Here is a 22,748-nt window from a genome sequence, read left to right on the forward strand (position 1 = left end):
ATGGTGTCACTGCTGTTTTGTAGTTTCATAATGGTGTTACTGCAGTTTTGTCACTTCATAATGGTGTCACTGCTGTTTTGTTACTTCATAATGGTGGTACTGCTGTTTTGTCACTTCATAATGGTGTTACTGCTGTTTTGTTACTTCATAATGGTGTTACAGCTGTTTTGTTGTTTCATAATGGTGTTACTGCTGTTTTGTCACTTCATAATGGTGTTACTGCTGTTTTGTTACTTCATAATGGTGTTACTGCTGTTTTTGTTGTTTCATAATGGTGTTACTGCTGTTTTGTTACTTCATAATGGTGTTACAGCTGTTTTGTTGTTTCATAATGGTGTTACTGCTGTTTTGTCACTTCATAATGGTGTCACTTCGGTTTTGTTACTTCATAATGGTGTTACTGCTGTTTTGTCACTTCATAATGGTGTTACTGCTGTTTTATAGTTTCATAATGGTGTTACTGCTGTTTAGTCACTTCATAATGGTGTTACTGCCTGATACAGCTTCCTTAGTCAATGCTAGCATGACGCTAATGCCCTAGGCTTTAGGTATGCACGCGCACGTGTGTGTGTGTGTGTGTGTGTGTGTGTGTGTGTGTGTTTGCATATGTTTGTGTGGATAAGCGTGCGCGCAGGCACATGCACATTCATGTGTGTCCATGGAAAACAGAGAAAGCGTTGAGGGGTGGGGTGGTCCGACAATTAAGGACAGGTGGTGGGCGGAGACTTCAGATGGGGGTGTGTCCAGATTTCATATGGGGGTGTGTCCAGACCTCATATGGGGGTGTGTCCAGACTGCAGATGGAGATGTGACCAGACTTCAGATGGAGGTGTGTCCAGACTACAGATGGAGGTGTGTCCAGACTACAGATGGAGGTGTGTCCAGACTACAGATGGAGGTGTGTCCAGACTTCAGATGGAGGTGTGACCAGACTCATGGAGGTGTGTCCAGACTACAGATGGAGGTGTGACCAGACTCATGGGGGTGTGTCCAGACTGCAGATGGAGGTGTGTCCAGACTTCAGATGGAGGTGTGTCCAGACTACAGATGGAGGTGTGACCAGACTTCAGATGGAGGTGTGTCCAGACTACAGATGGAGGTGTGTCCAGACTTCAGATGGAGGTGTGACCAGACTCATGGAGGTGTGTCCAGACTGCAGATGGAGGTGGGACCAGGCTACAGATGGAGGTGTGTCCAGACTACAGATGGAGGTGTGTCCAGACTTCAGATGGAGGTGTGTCCAGACTAATGGAGGTGTGTCCAGACTGCAGATGGATGTGTGTCCAGACTACAGATGGAGGTGTGTCCAGACTGCAGATGGAGGTGTGACCAGACTACAGATGGAGGTGTGTCCAGACTGCAGATGGAGGTGTGTCCAGACTACAGATGGGGGTGTGTCCAGTCTCATGTGTTGACGGTGTTGGCTGCAGTTAGGAGAGCTGCAAACTGAGAATCTGGTCTCTGCATCAGGACCTCTGGACTGTCACACTCAACCACCTGCCAGGTGGACACAGAACACACACACACACACACACACGCACACAGAACACACACGTAACACACACACAGAACACACACACAGAACACACACACAGAACACACACACAGAACACACACACAGAACACACACACATAACACACACAGAACACACACACAGAACACACACACAGAACACACACACAGAACACAAACACACACACAGAACAGACAGAACACACACACAGAACAGACAGAACACACACACAGAACAGACAGAACACACACACAGAACAGACAGAACACACACACACACACACACACACACACACACAGAACAGACAGATCACACACACACACAGAACAGACAGATCACACACACAGAACACACACACAGAAGAGACAGAACACACACACAGAACACACACACAGAACAGACAGAACACACACACAGAACAGACAGAACACACACACAGAACAGACAGAACACACACACAGAACACACACACACACACACACACACACACACAGAACACACACACAGAACACACAGAAATCTCAGTTCATTTATACATCAGTCTATCTCCTCTCAGTCAATATTCACCAATGTTTAGTTTGTTTTGAAACCTTTTAAAAACCAATATGAAGCCAATACATGACAGTTTCTCTGAAGAAACAGGAGAGCCTTAAGGTTTTATTCTCTTAGTTGGAGTCAGCTTGAACCCCACAGTAGGGAGGGAGGGTTGTCTGTCTGTCTGTCTGTCTGTCTGTCTGTCTGTCTGTCTGTCTGTCTGTCTGTCTGTCTGTCTGTCTGTCTGTCTGTCTGTCTGTCTGTCTGTCTGTCTGTCTGTCTGTCTGTCTGTCTGTGTGTCTGTGTGTTTCTGTGTGTTTCTGTGTGTGTGTCTGTGTGTGTGTGTGTGTGTGTGTCTGTGTGTGTGTGTGTGTCTGTGTGTGTGTGTCTGTGTGTGTGTATAGCCTACCCTTCCGGCGTCCATGACCAGTATACGATCTGACTCCAGGACAGTGTTAATGCGGTGAGCGATAGTGAGCATGGTACAGTCCTGGAACGCGTCTCTGATGGTGTGCTGGATCAGAGAGTCCGTTTCTGAGTCGATCGACGCCGTCGCCTCGTCCAACAAGATGATCTGAGAAAGAGGAGGAAAGACCAGGCTAACGTGTCATTCAGGTTACTAGGATACCAGTTGTGTAGTCTTGAAAGAGGAGGAGAGACCAGGCTAACGTGTCATTCAGGTTACTAGGATACCAGCTGTGTAGTCTTGAAAGAACAGGAGAGACCAGGCTAAAGTGTCATTCAGGTTACTAGGATACCAGCTGTGTAGTCTTGAAAGAGGAGGAGAGACCAGGCCAACGTGTCATTCAGGTTACTAGGATACCAGCTGTGTAGTCTTGAAAGAGGAGGAGAGACCAGGCTAACGTGTCGTTCAGGTTACTAGGATACCAGCTGTGTAGTCTTGAAAGAGGAGGAGAGACCAGGCTAACGTGTCGTTCAGGTTACTAGGATACCAGCTGTGTAGTCTTGAAAGAGGAGGAGAGACCAGGCTAACGTGTCATTCAGGTTACTAGGATACCAGCTGTGTAGTCTTGAAAGAGGAGGAGAGACCAGGCTAACGTGTCGTTCAGGTTACTAGGATACCAGCTGTGTAGTCTTGAAAGAGGAGGAGAGACCAGGCTAACGTGTCATTCAGGTTACTAGGATACCAGCCGTGTAGTCTTGAAAGAGGAGGAGAGACCAAGCTAACGTGTCATTCAGGTTACTAGGACACCAGCTGTGTAGTCTTGAAAGAACAGGAGAGACCAGGCTAACGTGTCATTCAGGTTACTAGGATACCAGCTGTGTAGTCTTGAAAGAGGAGGAGAGACCAGGCCAACGTGTCATTCAGGTTACTAGGATACCAGCTGTGTAGTCTTGAAAGAGGAGGAGAGACCAGGCTAACGTGTCATTCAGGTTACTAGGATACCAGCTGTGTAGTCTTGAAAGAACAGGAGAGACCAGGCTAACGTGTCATTCAGGTTACTAGGATACCAGCTGTGTAGTCTTGAAAGAGGAGGAGAGACCAGGCCAACGTGTCATTCAGGTTACTAGGATACCAGCTGTGTAGTCTTGAAAGAGGAGGAGAGACCAGGCTAACGTGTCATTCAGGTTACTAGGATACCAGCTGTGTAGTCTCGCAACGCCATCCTTCCAGGTCTGGAAGAGGCTTGGAAATCGAGGCTAGGTAACTATGTCAATTAGGTAATAAATACCTGGTCATCTCTGGACCGTAAAATCCATTTTCCTGGGATACAGTACGGCTAGCTGTATGTACATTGTATGTTGCTGTAAGAGGAGATCTTTCTGTGAGCTGACCTTGGAGTTTCGTAGCAGTGCTCTGGCCATACACATCAGCTGTCTCTCTCCTACAGAGAAGTTCTCTCCATTTTCCACTACCTCCGACTGCAGCTTCTCAGGGAGACTGGAGATCTGAGACACACAGAGGGACGTGGCGTAGTCGGTATCATCATGAACGTGATGGTCAACATCGTCATCATCGTCGCCATCATCACCACCACCATCATCATCACCACCAACATCATCACCATCACCACCATCATCATCATCACCACCATCATTATAACCATCATTATCATCATCGCCATCATAACCAACATTAGCATTATCATCAACTTTATCACTGTCATCATCACCATTATCATAATCACCATCATCATCACCACCATAATCATCACCATCATAATCACCACCATCATAATCACCATGATCATCAGACAACAGACAGTAAACCAGGTCCCCATAGAGTCAGACAACCTACAGTAAACCAGGTCCCCATAGAGTCAGACAACCTACAGTAAACCAGGCCTCATGTAATGGTCCCCATAGAGTCAGACAACCTATAGTAAACCAGGTCCCCATAGAGTCAGACAACCTACAGTAAACCAGGCCTCATGTAATGGTCCCCATAGAGTCAGACAACCTACAGTAAACCAGGTCCACATAGAGTCAGCCAACCTACAGTAAACCAGGTCCCCATAGAGTCAGCCAACCTACAGTAAACCAGGTCCCCATAGAGTCAGACAACCTATAGTAAACCAGGCCTCATGTAATGGTCCCCATAGAGTCAGACAACCTACAGTAAACCAGGTCCACATAGAGTCAGCCAACCTACAGTAAACCAGGTCCCCATAGAGTCAGCCAACCTACAGTAAACCAGGTCCCCATAGAGTCAGACAACCTATAGTAAACCAGGCCTCATGTAATGGTCCCCATAGAGTCAGACAACCTACAGCAGGGGTGTCAAACTCAAATACCCAGTGGGCCAAAATGTAAAACCTGAACAAAGTCACGGGCCAACATTGAACAAATTAACCTTTTAAAATGGACCCAAACAAGTTTTGCTTTAACATTGAATATGGAACAAGCATCGCCTATTACCATACAATATATAATTTAATAGTGGAGACATGCAAAATCGAATTTCAAATGAAAAAACACATCAATGGCATTCATTTATTAAATAAATAAAATTTAAATAAAAATTGTATGCCTCTTTTCTATTTGCAGCCTTCTGATTTAAATACCAAAATAAACTTTTTCCACTGGCTAATAATTTTACAAATAAAATGATAATAAATCAATCAACCATTCAAGCCCATGCCTTGTAGCAAGAAAAAGTGCATAAAGAAAACGTTAATTATTGCACACTGGTCTAATCTGATGTGCCCAAGCCAGATACCTGGCATCTCTTCTTGGATGCTAGTTCATCAATGTCTGGGCTCAAGCTCTGAGCTGAAGAAATCCTCAGTATCGAGCGAAGATGTTCATCAGTCAGACGTCTCCTGTGAGTTGTTTTGGTCATCTTCATCGAGGAGAAAAGTTGCTCGCATAGATAAGTGCTGCCGAACATGGAGAGCATCTGAGCAGCTTGGGTGCGGAGCTGAGGCATTGTGTCAGGGATGAACCGCGGAAACTGTGCGGCGCCCACAGCATCATACTTTGACTTCAGCGTGTCGTTGCACTGGAGTTCAATCAGCTCCATTTGGATGTTGGTTGGTGCATTTTCCACATCAACTGCGAAGTAATTACTAAGCAGTTCAAACTTGCATTTCTGGGCATCGAAGTCGGCAAATCGCCGGCTAAACTCAGCAGCGAGAACACTGAGTTTTTCAGCAAACTGTGCGCATGGGAACACGGCGGTAGAGATCTGCGCTTTTATGGATTGGCAGCAGGGAAAATGGCAAGGGTTTCCTTGCAGCATCTGATTCTCCCACAGGCACAGTTTAGTTTTGAAGGCCCTCACTGGAGCGTACATGTCTGTGATGATGCGCCCCCGCCCCTGAAGCTGCAGGTTCAGCGCATCGAGATGGCTCGAGATGTCACAGAGAAAGGCCAGCTCACACAGGAACTTTTGCTCCCGGAGCTCTGCTGTATCCTTCCCTTTGGTTTCCAGGAATTGACATATTTCCTCACGCAGCTCGAAACATCTGTTCAGTACTTTTCCTCTGCTTAGCCATCTCACCTCTGTGTGATATGGCACGTCTGCGTATTCCGAACCACACTCCTCCAGAAAAGATTTAAACTGGCGGTGATTTAGACCTTTGGCTCTTATAAAGTTAACTACCTGTGTTACTGTGGTCATAACATGTTCCATCTTTAGGGCTTTGGCACACAGTGCTTCCTGATGTATGATGCAGTGGTAAACAGTTAGCTCACCTGCACAGTTCTCTTCCCGCATCTTCTCCCGAACCATGCCCACCAGTCCACTCTTTTCACCGCACATTGCTGGCGCACCATCTGTCGTTAATCCAACGAGTTTATCCCACGGCAGCTTTATTTCAGTTACACATTTGGAAACCTCCTCAAAGATTTCCTTTCCTGTGGTTGTGCCATGCATTGATTTGAATCCTAATAGCTCCTCCGTAACACACAGATTTGAGTCCACTCCACGGATGAAGACTGACAGCTGAGCAGTATCAGATGCGTCGCAGCTCTCATCCATAGCGAGGGAGAACGCAACAAAATCTTTTCCCTTTTCCATCAGCTGGTCATACAAATTGGTGGCAAGATCACATGTGCGATCAGCTACTGTGTTCCTGCTCAGGCTCACGTTTGAAAATGCTTGTTTTTTCTCTGGGCATACGAGGTCACAAACCTTCATCATGCACTTTTTCATGAACTCTCCCTCATTAAAGGGCTGGGCTGATTTTGCGATCTCTGCTGCCACTATATAACTAGCCTTTACAGCAGCCTCGCTTTGTGATGTGGCTTTTTTAAACATATTCTGTTGTGAAACCAAACTTCTTTTCATCTCCTCTACTTTCTGGCTCCTTTGAGTCATGTCCAGGTCCTTGTATTTGTCATGGTGTTTCGTTTCATAGTGTCGTCTAATGTTGTACTCCTTACTTACAGCCACGTTGACTACACAAACAAGACAAACAGGTTTGTCTTTTACATATGTAAACAGATATTCTGCCTCCCACTTGTCCAGAAAGCTCCTGTTTTCTGCCTTTCTTTTCGCCATTTTTGGGAAGGGTTACCTCGCTGACAGTTGTAGCGTCTATGTTGCTATGACTACTGTCACAGAGGAGAGAGCGTTTCTGGGTCCTGTCCTGATTGGCGCGCGAAAACAGCAGAGCATTATGGGATTCGTAGTATTAGTGGTGAATGCGCTGTATAATACCGGCGGGCCAGCTCTAGTAGTAATTTGGTATTGTCTCGCGGGCCAAATATAATTACCCCACGGGCCAAATTTGGCCCACGGGCCAGAGTTTGACACCCGTGACCTACAGTAAACCAGGTCCCCATAGAGTCAGCCAACATACAGTAAACCAGGCCTCATGTAATGGTCCCCATAGAGGCAGACAACATACAGTAAACCAGGCCTCATGTAATGGTCCCCATAGTTGCAGGCAACCTACAGTAAACCAGGCCTCATGTAATGGTCCCCATAGTTGCAGACAACCTACAGAAAACCAGGCCTCATGTAATGGTCCCCATAGAGTCAGACAACCTACAGTAAACCAGGCCTCATGTAATGGTCCCCATAGAGTCAGACAACCTATAGTAAACCAGGTCCCCATAGAGTCAGACAACCTACAGTAAACCAGGCCTTATGTAATGGTCCCCATAGAGTCAGACAACCTACAGTAAACCAGGCCTCATGTAATGGTCCCCATAGAGTCAGACAACCTATAGTAAACCAGGCCTCATGTAATGGTCCCCATAGAGTCAGACAACCTACAGTAAACCAGGCCTCATGTAATGGTCCCCATAGAGTCAGACAACCTACAGTAAACCAGGCCTCATGTATTGGTCCCCATAGAGTCAGACAACCTACAGTAAACCAGGTCCCCATAGAGTCAGACAACCTACAGTAAACCAGGCCTCATGTAATGGTCCCCATAGAGTCAGACAACCTACAGTAAACCAGGCCTCATGTAATGGTCCCCATAGAGGCTGTACATACTGTGTGTTTCATGAAGGTCTTATCCAGAGCAGACCAGATGTCCTCATCACTATAGTTGTTGAAAGGATCCAGATTATACCTGCAGCAAGGGAACAAGTCACATGTAGACACACAGTAATACAGGCTGACAGAGAGGTCATACCTGGAGAAAATAGTCCTGAACCCAGTAAGATAGAGACACAGTAATACAGGCTGACAGAGAGGTCATACCTGGAGAAAATAGTCCTGAACCCAGTCAGATAGAGACACAGTAATACAGGTTGACAAAGAGGTCATACCTGGAGAAAATAGTCCTGAACCCAGTCAGATAGAGACACAGTAATACAGGTTGACAGAGAGGTCATACCTGGAGAAAATAGTCCTGAACCCAGTCAGATAGAGACACAGTAATACAGGTTGACAGAGAGGTCATACCTGGAGAAAATAGTCCTGAACCCAGTCAGATAGAGACACAGTAATACAGGTTGACAGAGAGGTCATACCTGGAGAAAATAGTCCTGAACCCAGTCAGATAGAGACACAGTAATACAGGTTGACAGAGAGGTCATACCTGGAGAAACTAGTCCTGAACCCAGTGAGATAGAGACACAGTAATACAGGCTGACAGAGAGGTCATATCTGGAGAAACTAGTCCTGAACCCAGTCAGATAGAGACACAGTAATACAGGTTGACAGAGAGGTCATACCTGGAGAAACTAGTCCTGAACCCAGTGAGATAGAGACACAGTAATACAGGCTGACAGAGAGGTCATATCTGGAGAAACTAGTCCTGAACCCAGTCAGATAGAGACACAGTAATACAGGCTGACAGAGAGGTCATACCTGGAGAAACTAGTCCTGAACCCAGTCAGATAGAGATACATACTGGTTTACAGAGTGGTCACAACTGAACCCAGTCAGATAGAGGACATTTGTAAACGACCTGTGCTCCAGTTAATTCAAGATGCCTGAGGTTCCAACAATCTTGCATGGTGGTCTATGGAGTCTGTTTCTATAGGTGACTAGTGTACTGTGTAGACAGTGGTATTACCTGGTCTATGCAGTCTGTTTCTATAGGTGACTAGTGTACTGTGTAGACAGTGGTATTACCTGGTCTATGGAGTCTGCTTCTATAGGTGACTAGTGTACTGTGTAGACAGTGGTATTACCTGGTCTATGCAGTCTGTTTCTATAGGTGACTAGTGTACTGTGTAGACAGTGGTATTACCTGGTCTATGGAGTCTGCTTCTATAGGTGACTAGTGTACTGTGTAGACAGTGGTATTACCTGGTCTATGGAGTCTGCTTCTATAGGTGACTAGTGTACTGTGTAGACCGTAACAGACAGTGGTATTACCTCACAGTGCCGATGAATAGGACAGGGTCCTGGGGGATGACTGATAGTTTACTGCGGAGGTCCTCCAGGCCGATAGCGCTGGTGTCCACCCCATCTATGAAGATAGTCCCTGCAGCTGGTTCCACCAGGCGGAACAGGGCCACTCCTAAAGAAGACTTCCCTGTTGGGTGACATATAATATCCAGGTTATAGACTATACATCCAGGTTATATACAGGTTATATACAACACATCCAGGTCACATCCAGGTTATATACAACACATGTAGGTTATATACAACACATCCAGGTTATGTACAACACATCCAGGTTATATACAGCACATCCAGGTTACATCCAGGCTATATACAGTACATCCAGGTCATATACAACACATCCAGGTTATATACACAACACATCCAGGTTATATACAACACATCCAGGTCATATACAACACATGCAGGTTATATACAACACATGCAGGTTATATACAGTACATCCAGGGTGTATACAACACATCCAGGTTATATACAACACATCCAGGTCATATACAACACATGCAGGTTATATACAACACATGCAGGTTATATACAACACATCCAGGTTATATACAGTACATCCAGGTCACATCCAGGTTATATACAACACATCCAGGGTGTATACAACACATCCAGGTTATATACAGTACATCCAGGTCATATACAACACATCCAGGTTATATACAGTACATCCAGGTCATATACAACACATGCAGGTTATATACAACACATCCAGGTTATGTACAACACATCCAGGTTATGTACAACACATCCAGGTTATGTACAACACATCCAGGTTATGTACAACACATCCAGGTTATGTACAACACATCCAGGTTATGTACAACACATCCAGGTTATGTACAACACATCCAGGTTATGTACAACACATCCAGGTTATATACAACACATCCAGGTTATGTACAACACATCCAGGTTATATACAATACATCCAGGTTATATACAGTACATCCAGGTTATATACAACACATGCAGGTTATATACAACACATCCAGGTTATGTACAACACATCCAGGTTATGTACAACACATCCAGGTTATGTACAACACATCCAGGTTATATACAACACATCCAGGTTATGTACAACACATCCAGGTTATATACAATACATCCAGGTTATATACAGTACATCCAGGTTATATACAGGTTATATACAACACATCCAGGTTATGTACAACACATCCAGGTTATGTACAACACATCCAGGTTATATACAACACATCCAGGTCACATCCAGGTTATATACAACACATCCAGGTTATATACAACACATCCAGGTTATATACAACACATCCAGGTTATATACAACACATCCAGGTTATATACAGTACATCCAGGTTATATACAGTACATCCAGGTTATATACAGTACATCCAGATCATATCCAACACATCCAGGTCATATCCAGGTTATATACAGCTGCTGTCTCAGTATTGACACATTGTTCTAGATACACATTCAGGTCACATCCAGGTTAAATACAACACATCCAGGTCATATCCAGGTTATATACAGCTGCTGTCTCAGTATTGACACATTGTTCTAGATACACATCCAGGTCACATCCAGGTTATATACAACACATCCAGGTCACATCGAGGTCACAGCAGAAGATAAAACAAAGACAACTAACTGATGCCTCACGATTGACACACACTTCTTGTATATTCTTCATCAATCTACACACATTACCCCGTAACGAAAAAGCAAAAACAGGTTTTTAAAAATACATAAGTATTCAGAACCTTTGCTATGAGACTCAAAATTGAGCTCAGGTGCATCCTGTTTTTACAACTTGATTGGAGTCCACCTATTGGACATGATTTGGAAATACACAAACCTGTCTATGTAAGGTCACACAGTTGACAGTGCATGTCAGAGTAAAAACCAATCCATGAGGTCGAAGGAATTATCCGTAGAGCTCCGAGATTTTGTCGAGGCACAGATCTGGGGAAGGGTACCAACAAAATGTCTGCAGTATTGAAGGTCCTCAAGAACACAGTGGCCTCCATCATTCTAAAATGGAAGAAGTTTGGAACCACCAAGACTCTTCCTAGAGCTGGCCACCCGGCCAAACTGAGCAATCGGGGGAGAAGGGCCTTGGTCAGGGAGGTGACCAAGAATCTGATGGTCACTCTGACAGAGCTCCAGAGTTCCACTGTGGAGATGGGAAAACCTTCCAGAAGGACAACCATCTCTGCAGCACTCCACCAATCAGGCCTTTATGGTAGAGTGGCCAGACGGAAGCCATTCTTCAGTAAAAGGCACATGCCAGCCCGCTTGGAGTTTGCCAAAAGGCACCTAAAGACTCTCAAACTATGAGAAACAAGATTCTCTGGTCTGATGAAACTAAGATTGAACTCTTTGCCCTGAATGCCAAGCATCACGTCTGGAGGAAACCAGGCATAGCTCATCACCTGGCCAATACCATCCCTACGGTGAAGCATGGTGGTGGCAGCATCATGCTGTGGGGATGTTTTTCAGCTGCAGGGACTGGGAGATGAGTCGGCATCGAGGGAAAGATGAATGGAGCAAAGTACAGAGAGATCCTTAATGAAAACCTGCTCCCCAGAGTGCTCAGTACCTCAGACTGGGGCAAAGGTTCCTACAACGACACTAAGCACAACGCCAAGACAAGGCAGGAGTTGCTTCAGGACATGTCTCTGAATGTCCTTGAGTGGCCCAGCCAGAGCCCGGACTTGAACCTGATCTAACATCTCTGGAGAGACCTGAAAAATAGCTGTGCAGTGACGCTCCCCATACAACCTGACAGAGCTTGAGAGGATCTGCAGAGAACAATGGGAGAAACTCCCCAAATACAGGTGTGCCAAGTTTGTAGCGTCAAACCCAAGAAGACTCCAGGCTGTAATCTCTGCCAAAGGTGCTTCAACAAAGTACTGAGTGAAGGGTCTGAATACTGTAATCTCTGCCAAAGGTGCTTCAACAAAGTACTGAGTAAAGGGTCTGAATACTGTAATCTCTGCCAAAGGTGCTTCAACAAAGTACTGAGTGAAGGGTCTGAATACTGTAATCTCTGCCAAAGGTGCTTCAACAAAGTACTGAGTAAAGGGTCTGAATACTGTAATCTCTGCCAAAGGTGCTTCAACAAAGTACTGAGTGAAGGGTCTGAATACTGTAATCTCTGCCAAAGGTGCTTCAACAAAGTACTGAGTGAAGGGTCTGAATACTGTAATCTCTGCCAAAGGTGCTTCAACAAAGTACTGAGTAAAGGGTCTGAATACTGTAATCTCTGCCAAAGGTGCTTCAACAAAGTACTGAGTGAAGGGTCTGAATACTGTAATCTCTGCCAAAGGTGCTTCAACAAAGTACTGAGTAAAGGGTCTGAATACTGTAATCTCTGCCAAAGGTGCTTCAACAAAGTACTGAGTGAAGGGTCTGAATACTGTAATCTCTGCCAAAGGTGCTTCAACAAAGTACTGAGTGAAGGGTCTGAATACTGTAATCTCTGCCAAAGGTGCTTCAACAAAGTACTGAACAAGGTTGTAATGTAACAAAATGTGGTCTGAATACTTTCCAAATGCCACTATATATCGCAATGACAATGTTCACTGTGGTGTTTCATGTTAACATTATGACAGTGAGTAGGTGGTCTAAACTGAGGCCTTATCTGTGAAATACAGTTAGCCACCAGCAGCAGGCATAGACACATAGTACAGACAAGTTCAACTCTGACAATGAGTTGGACTGAGGTCTTACCGGAGCCTGTCCTCCCCACGATGCCCAGCTTCTCCCTGGGCTGGATGTTGAGCTGTAGTCCGTCGAGCACGATGGGGGTGTTCGCTCTGTACCTCATCGTGTAGTCCTTAAAGGAGATGGCCCCTTTATGAGGCCAACCCTCTGGGATGAGGGCGTCTTTAACTCTCCTGGGCGCCTCAGACACACAACCCTGGACAGAAACATGATTATAACAGACAACATGGAGGCCTCAGAGACACAACCCTGGACAGAAACACGATTATAACAGACAACATTCTGGATGCCTCAGAGACACAACCCTGGACAAAAACATGATTATAACAGACAACATTCTGGATGCCTCAGACACACAACCCTGGACAGAAACATGGACACCTCAGAGACACAACCCTGGACAAAAACATGGACACCTCAGAGACACAACCCTGGACAGAAACATGATTATAACAGACAACAATCTGGATGCCTCAGAGACACAACCCTGGACAGAAACATGGAGGCCTCAGAGACACAACCCTGGACAGAAACATGATTATAACAGACAACATGGACGCCTCAGAGACACAACCCTGGACAGAAACATGATTATAACAGACAACATTCTGGATGCCTCAGAGACACAACCCTGGACAGAAACACGATTATAACAGACAACATTCTGGATGCCTTAGAGACACAACCCTGGACAGAAACATGGACACCTCAGACACACAACCCTGGACAGAAACATGATTATAACAGACAACATTCTGAATGCCTCAGAGACAAATCCCTGGACAGAAACATGATTAAAACAGACAACATTCTGGATGCCTCAGAGACACAACCCTGGAAAGAAACATGATTATAACAGACAACATTCTGGATGCCTCAGAGACACAACCCTGGACAGAAACATGGACGCATCAGAGACACAACCCTGGACAGAAACATAAACGCCTCAGAAACACAACCCTGGACAGAAACATGGACACCTCAGACACACAACCCTGGACAGAAACATGGACGCCTCAGACACACAACCCTGGACAGAAACATGGACACCTCAGAGACACAACCCTGGACAGAAACATGATTATAACAGACAACATTCTGGATGCCTCAGAGACAAATTCCTGGACAGAAACATGATTAAAACAGACAACATTCTGGATGCCTCAGAGACACAACCCTGGACAGAAACATGATTATAACAGACAACATTCTGGATGCCTCAGAGACACAACCATGGACAGAAACATGGACGCATCAGAGACACAACCCTGGACAGAAACATAAACGCCTCAGAAACACAACCCTGGACAGAAACATGGAAACCTCAGACACACAACCCTGGACAGAAACATGGACGCCTCAGACACACAACCCTGGACAGAAACATGATTATAACAGACAACATTCTGGATGCCTCAGAGACAAATCCCTGGACAGAAACATGATTAAAACAGACAACATTCTGGATGCCTCAGAGACACAACCCTGTACAGAAACATGATTATAACAGACAACATTCTGGATGCCTCAGAGACACAACCCTGGACAGAAACACGATTAAAACAGACAACATTATGGATGCCTCAGAGACACAACCCTGGACAGAAACACGATTAAAACAGACAACATTCTGGATGCCTCAGAGACACAACCCTGGACAGAAACATGATTATAACAGACAACATTCTGGATGCCTTAGAGACACAACCCTGGACAGAAACATGGACACCTCAGACACACAACCCTGGACAGAAACATGATTATAACAGACAACATTCTGGATGCCTTAGAGACACAACCCTGGACAGAAACATGGACACCTCAGACACACAACCCTGGACAGAAACATGATTATAACAGACAACATTCTGGATGCCTCAGAGACACAACCCTGGACAGAAACATGGACACCTCAGACACACAACCCTGGACAGAAACATGATTATAACAGACAACATTCTGGATGCCTTAGAGACACAACCCTGGACAGAAACATGGACACCTCAGACACACAATCCTGGACAGAAACACGATTATAACAGACAACATTCTGGATGCCTTAGAGACACAACCCTGGACAGAAACATGGACACCTCAGACACACAACCCTGGACAGAAACATGATTATAACAGACAACATTCTGGATGCCTCAGAGACAAATCCCTGGACAGAAACATGATTAAAACAGACAACATTCTGGATGCCTCAGAGACACAACCCTGTACAGAAACATGATTATAACAGACAACATTCTGGATGCCTCAGAGACACAACCCTGGACAGAAACACGATTATAACAGACAACATTATGGATGCCTCAGAGACACAACCCTGGACAGAAACACGATTAAAACAGACAACATTCTGGATGCCTCAGAGACACAACCCTGGACAGAAACATGATTATAACAGACAACATTCTGGATGCCTTAGAGACACAACCCTGGACAGAAACATGGACACCTCAGACACACAACCCTGGACAGAAACATGATTATAACAGACAACATTCTGGATGCCTTAGAGACACAACCCTGGACAGAAACATGGACACCTCAGACACACAACCCTGGACAGAAACATGATTATAACAGACAACATTCTGGATGCCTCAGAGACACAACCCTGGACAGAAACATAAACGCCTCAGAAACACAACCCTGGACAGAAACATGGACACCTCAGACACACAACCCTGGACAGAAACATGGACGCCTCAGACACACAACCCTGGACAGAAACATGGACACCTCAGAGACAAATTCCTGGACAGAAACATGATTAAAACAGACAACATTCTGGATGCCTCAGAGACACAACCCTGGACAGAAACATGATTATAACAGACAACATTCTGGATGCCTCAGAGACACAACCCTGGACAGAAACATGGACACCTCAGACACACAACCCTGGACAGAAACATGATTATAACAGACAACATTCTGGATGCCTCAGAGACACAACCCTGGACAGAAACATAAACGCCTCAGAAACACAACCCTGGACAGAAACATGGACACCTCAGACACACAACCCTGGACAGAAACACGATTATAACAGACAACATTCTGGACGCCTCAGACACACAACCCTGGACAGAAACATGATTATAACAGACAACATTCTGGATGCCTCAGAGACAAATCCCTGGACAGAAACATGATTAAAACAGACAACATTCTGGATGCCTCAGAGACACAACCCTGGACAGAAACATGATTATAACAGACAACATTCTGGATGCCTCAGAGACACAACCCTGGACAGAAACATAAACGCCTCAGAAACACAACCCTGGACAGAAACATGGACACCTCAGGCACACAACCCTGGACAGAAACACGATTATAACAGACAACATTCTGGACGCCTCAGACACACAACCCTGGACAGAAACATGGACGCATCAGAGACACAACCCTGGACAGAAACATAAACGCCTCAGAAACACAACCCTGGACAGAAACATGGACACCTCAGACACAGCCCTGGACAGAAACATAAACGCCTCAGAGACACAACCCTGGACAGAAGCATGATTATAACAGACAACATTCTGGATGCCTCAGAGACACAACCCTGGACAGAAACATGGACGCATCAGAGACACAACCCTGGACAGAAACATAAACGCCTCAGAAACACAACCCTGGACAGAAACATGGACACCTCAGACACAGCCCTGGACAGAAACATGGACGCCTCAGACACACAACCCTGGACAGAAACATGGACACCTCAGAGACACAACCCTGGACAGAAACATGATTATAACAGACAACATTCTGGATGCCTCAGAGACACAACCCTGGACAGAAACATAAACGCCTCAGAAACACAACCCTGGACAGAAACATGGACACCTCAGACACACAACCCTGGACAGAAACACGATTATAACAGACAACATTCTGGACGCCTCAGACACACAACCCTGGACAGAAACATGATTATAACAGACAACATTCTGGATGCCTCAGAGACACAACCCTGGACAGAAACATGATTATAACAGACAACATTCTGGATGCCTCAGAGACACAACCCTGGACAGAAACATGATTATAACAGACAACATGGACGCCTCAGAGACACAACCCTGGACAGAAACATGATTATAACAGACAACATTCTGGATGCCTCAGAGACACAACCCTGGACAGAAACATGGACGCCTCAGAGACACAACCCTGGACAGAAACATGATTATAACAGACAACATTCTGGATGCCTCAGAGACACAACCCTGGACAGAAACATGGACGCCTCAGAGACACAACCCTGGACAGAAACATGATTATAACAGACAACATTCTGGATGCCTCAGAGACACAACCCTGGACAGAAACATGGACGCCTCAGAGACACAACCCTGGACAGAAACATGGACACCTCAGAGACACAACCCTGGACAGAAACATGGACGCCTCAGACACAACCCTGGACAGAAACATGGACACCTCAGAGACACAACCCTGGACAGAAACATGGACGCCTCAGATACACAACCCTGGACAGAAACATGGACACCTCAGAGACACAACCCTGGACAGAAACATGGACACCTCAGACACAACCCTGGACAGAAACATGGACACCTCAGACACACAACCCTGGACAGAAACATGGACACCTCAGAGACACAACCCTGGACAGAAACATGGACGCCTCAGACACAACCCTGGACAGAAACATGGACACCTCAGAGACACAACCCTGGACAGAAACATGGACGCCTCAGATACACAACCCTGGACAGAAACGTGGACACCTCAGAGACACAACCCTGGACAGAAACATGGACACCTCAGACACAACCCTGGACAGAAACATGGACACCTCAGACACACAACCCTGGACAGAAACATGATTATAACAGACAACATTCTGGATGCCTTAGAGACACAACCCTGGACAGAAACATGGACACCTCAGACACACAACCCTGGACAGAAACATGATTATAACAGACAACATTCTGGATGCCTCAGAGACACAACCCTGGACAGAAACATGGACACCTCAGACACACAATCCTGGACAGAAACACGATTATAACAGACAACATTCTGGATGCCTTAGAGACACAACCCTGGACAGAAACATGGACACCTCAGACACACAACCCTGGACAGAAACATGATTATAACAGACAACATTCTGGATGCCTCAGAGACAAATCCCTGGACAGAAACATGATTAAAACAGACAACATTCTGGATGCCTCAGAGACACAACCCTGGACAGAAACATGGACGCATCAGAGACACAACCCTGGACAGAAACATAAACGCCTCAGAAACACAACCCTGGACAGAAACATGGACACCTCAGACACACAACCCTGGACAGAAACATGGACGCCTCAGACACACAACCCTGGACAGAAACATGGACGCCTCAGACACACAACCCTGGACAGAAACATGGACACCTCAGAGACAAATTCCTGGACAGAAACATGATTAAAACAGACAACATTCTGGATGCCTCAGAGACACAACCCTGGACAGAAACATGATTATAACAGACAACATTCTGGATGCCTCAGAGACACAACCCTGGACAGAAACATGGACACCTCAGACACACAACCCTGGACAGAAACATGATCATAACAGACAACATTCTGGATGCCTCAGAGACACAACCCTGGACAGAAACATAAACGCCTCAGAAACACAACCCTGGACAGAAACATGGACACCTCAGACACACAACCCTGGACAGAAACACGATTATAACAGACAACATTCTGGACGCCTCAGACACACAACCCTGGACAGAAACATGGACACCTGAGACACACAACCCTGGACAGAAACATGATTATAACAGACAACATTCTGGATGCCTTAGAGACACAACCCTGGACAGAAACATGGACACCTCAGACACACAACCCTGGACAGAAACATGGACACCTCAGACACACAATCCTGGACAGAAACACGATTATAACAGACAACATTCTGGATGCCTCTGAGACACAACCCTGGACAGAAACATAAACGCCTCAGAAACACAACCCTGGACAGAAACATGGACACCTCAGACACACAACCCTGGACAGAAACACGATTATAACAGACAACATTCTGGACGCCTCAGACACACAACCCTGGACAGAAACATGATTATAACAGACAACATTCTGGATGCCTCAGAGACAAATCCCTGGACAGAAACATGATTAAAACAGACAACATTCTGGATGCCTCAGAGACACAACCCTGGACAGAAACATGGACACCTCAGACACACAACCCTGGACAGAAACATGATTATAACAGACAACATTCTGGATGCCTTAGAGACACAACCCTGGACAGAAACATGGACACCTCAGACACACAATACTGGACAGAAACATGGACACCTCAGAGACACAACCCTGGACAGAAACATGGACGCCTCAGATACACAACCCTGGACAGAAACATGGACACCTCAGAGACACAACCCTGGACAGAAACATGGACACCTCAGACACACAACCCTGGACAGAAACATGGACACCTCAGACACACAACCCTGGACAGAAACATGGACACCTCAGAGACACAACCCTGGACAGAAACATGGACGCCTCAGACACAACCCTGGACAGAAACATGGACACCTCAGAGACACAACCCTGGACAGAAACATGGACGCCTCAGATACACAACCCTGGACAGAAACGTGGACACCTCAGAGACACAACCCTGGACAGAAACATGGACGCCTCAGACACAACCCTGGACAGAAACATGGACACCTCAGACACACAACCCTGGACAGAAACATGGACACCTCAGAGACACAACCCTGGACAGAAACATGGACACCTCAGACACAACCCTGGACAGAAACATGGACACCTCAGACACACAACCCTGGACAGAAACATGATTATAACAGACAACATTCTGGATGCCTTAGAGACACAACCCTGGACAGAAACATGGACACCTCAGACACACAACCCTGGACAGAAACATGATTATAACAGACAACATTCTGGATGCCTCAGAGACAAATCCCTGGACAGAAACATGATTAAAACAGACAACATTCTGGATGCCTCAGAGACACAACCCTGGACAGAAACATGATTATAACAGACAACATTCTGGATGCCTCAGAGACACAACCCTGGACAGAAACATGGACGCATCAGAGACACAACCCTGGACAGAAACATAAACGCCTCAGAAACACAACCCTGGACAGAAACATGGACACCTCAGACACACAACCCTGGACAGAAACATGGACGCCTCAGACACACAACCCTGGACAGAAACATGGACACCTCAGAGACAAATTCCTGGACAGAAACATGATTAAAACAGACAACATTCTGGATGCCTCAGAGACACAACCCTGGACAGAAACATGATTATAACAGACAACATTCTGGATGCCTCAGAGACACAACCCTGGACAGAAACATGGACACCTCAGACACACAACCCTGGACAGAAACATGATTATAACAGACAACATTCTGGATGCCTCAGAGACACAACCCTGGACAGAAACATAAACGCCTCAGAAACACAACCCTGGACAGAAACATGGACACCTCAGACACACAACCCTGGACAGAAACACGATTATAACAGACAACATTCTGGACGCCTCAGACACACAACCCTGGACAGAAACATGATTATAACAGACAACATTCTGGATGCCTCAGAGACAAATCCCTGGACAGAAACATGATTAAAACAGACAACATTCTGGATGCCTCAGAGACACAACCCTGGACAGAAACATGATTATAACAGACAACATTCTGGATGCCTCAGAGACACAACCCTGGACAGAAACATAAACGCCTCAGAAACACAACCCTGGACAGAAACATGGACACCTCAGGCACACAACCCTGGACAGAAACACGATTATAACAGACAACATTCTGGACGCCTCAGACACACAACCCTGGACAGAAACATGGACGCATCAGAGACACAACCCTGGACAGAAACATAAACGCCTCAGAAACACAACCCTGGACAGAAACATGGACACCTCAGACACAGCCCTGGACAGAAACATAAACGCCTCAGAGACACAACCCTGGACAGAAGCATGATTATAACAGACAACATTCTGGATGCCTCAGAGACACAACCCTGGACAGAAACATGGACGCATCAGAGACACAACCCTGGACAGAAACATAAACGCCTCAGAAACACAACCCTGGACAGAAACATGGACACCTCAGACACAGCCCTGGACAGAAACATGGACGCCTCAGACACACAACCCTGGACAGAAACATGGACACCTCAGAGACACAACCCTGGACAGAAACATGATTATAACAGACAACATTCTGGATGCCTCAGAGACACAACCCTGGACAGAAACATAAACGCCTCAGAAACACAACCCTGGACAGAAACATGGACACCTCAGACACACAACCCTGGACAGAAACACGATTATAACAGACAACATTCTGGACGCCTCAGACACACAACCCTGGACAGAAACATGATTATAACAGACAACATTCTGGATGCCTCAGAGACACAACCCTGGACAGAAACATGATTATAACAGACAACATTCTGGATGCCTCAGAGACACAACCCTGGACAGAAACATGATTATAACAGACAACATGGACGCCTCAGAGACACAACCCTGGACAGAAACATGATTATAACAGACAACATTCTGGATGCCTCAGAGACACAACCCTGGACAGAAACATGGACGCCTCAGAGACACAACCCTGGACAGAAACATGATTATAACAGACAACATTCTGGATGCCTCAGAGACACAACCCTGGACAGAAACATGGACGCCTCAGAGACACAACCCTGGACAGAAACATGATTATAACAGACAACATTCTGGATGCCTCAGAGACACAACCCTGGACAGAAACATGGACGCCTCAGAGACACAACCCTGGACAGAAACATGGACACCTCAGAGACACAACCCTGGACAGAAACATGGACGCCTCAGACACAACCCTGGACAGAAACATGGACACCTCAGAGACACAACCCTGGACAGAAACATGGACGCCTCAGATACACAACCCTGGACAGAAACATGGACACCTCAGAGACACAACCCTGGACAGAAACATGGACACCTCAGACACAACCCTGGACAGAAACATGGACACCTCAGACACACAACCCTGGACAGAAACATGGACACCTCAGAGACACAACCCTGGACAGAAACATGGACGCCTCAGACACAACCCTGGACAGAAACATGGACACCTCAGAGACACAACCCTGGACAGAAACATGGACGCCTCAGATACACAACCCTGGACAGAAACGTGGACACCTCAGAGACACAACCCTGGACAGAAACATGGACACCTCAGACACAACCCTGGACAGAAACATGGACACCTCAGACACACAACCCTGGACAGAAACATGATTATAACAGACAACATTCTGGATGCCTTAGAGACACAACCCTGGACAGAAACATGGACACCTCAGACACACAACCCTGGACAGAAACATGATTATAACAGACAACATTCTGGATGCCTCAGAGACACAACCCTGGACAGAAACATGGACACCTCAGACACACAATCCTGGACAGAAACACGATTATAACAGACAACATTCTGGATGCCTTAGAGACACAACCCTGGACAGAAACATGGACACCTCAGACACACAACCCTGGACAGAAACATGATTATAACAGA

General features: G+C 45.9%; 1 protein-coding gene across 1 annotated transcript in view; it reads right to left on the reverse strand.

The window, feature by feature from the left end:
* Window positions 1-363: 363 nt before the first annotated feature.
* The window catches only part of LOC139384896 (ATP-binding cassette sub-family C member 12-like), a 110,553-nt gene continuing 88,168 nt past the window's right edge, over window positions 364-22,748 (reverse strand). Inside the window, exons 26-31 of the mRNA XM_071129796.1 lie at window positions 13,048-13,237; window positions 9,295-9,454; window positions 7,960-8,038; window positions 3,846-3,959; window positions 2,458-2,622; window positions 364-1,497 (exon numbers count right to left, since the gene is read on the reverse strand). Of these exons, the coding sequence (XP_070985897.1) occupies window positions 1,405-1,497; window positions 2,458-2,622; window positions 3,846-3,959; window positions 7,960-8,038; window positions 9,295-9,454; window positions 13,048-13,237 (801 nt within the window). The 3' untranslated portion in view covers window positions 364-1,404. The remainder of the gene's footprint in view (window positions 1,498-2,457; window positions 2,623-3,845; window positions 3,960-7,959; window positions 8,039-9,294; window positions 9,455-13,047; window positions 13,238-22,748) is intronic.

Source organism: Oncorhynchus clarkii, chromosome 26, assembly GCF_045791955.1.
Source record: "Oncorhynchus clarkii lewisi isolate Uvic-CL-2024 chromosome 26, UVic_Ocla_1.0, whole genome shotgun sequence".
Lineage (NCBI taxonomy): Eukaryota > Metazoa > Chordata > Actinopteri > Salmoniformes > Salmonidae > Oncorhynchus > Oncorhynchus clarkii.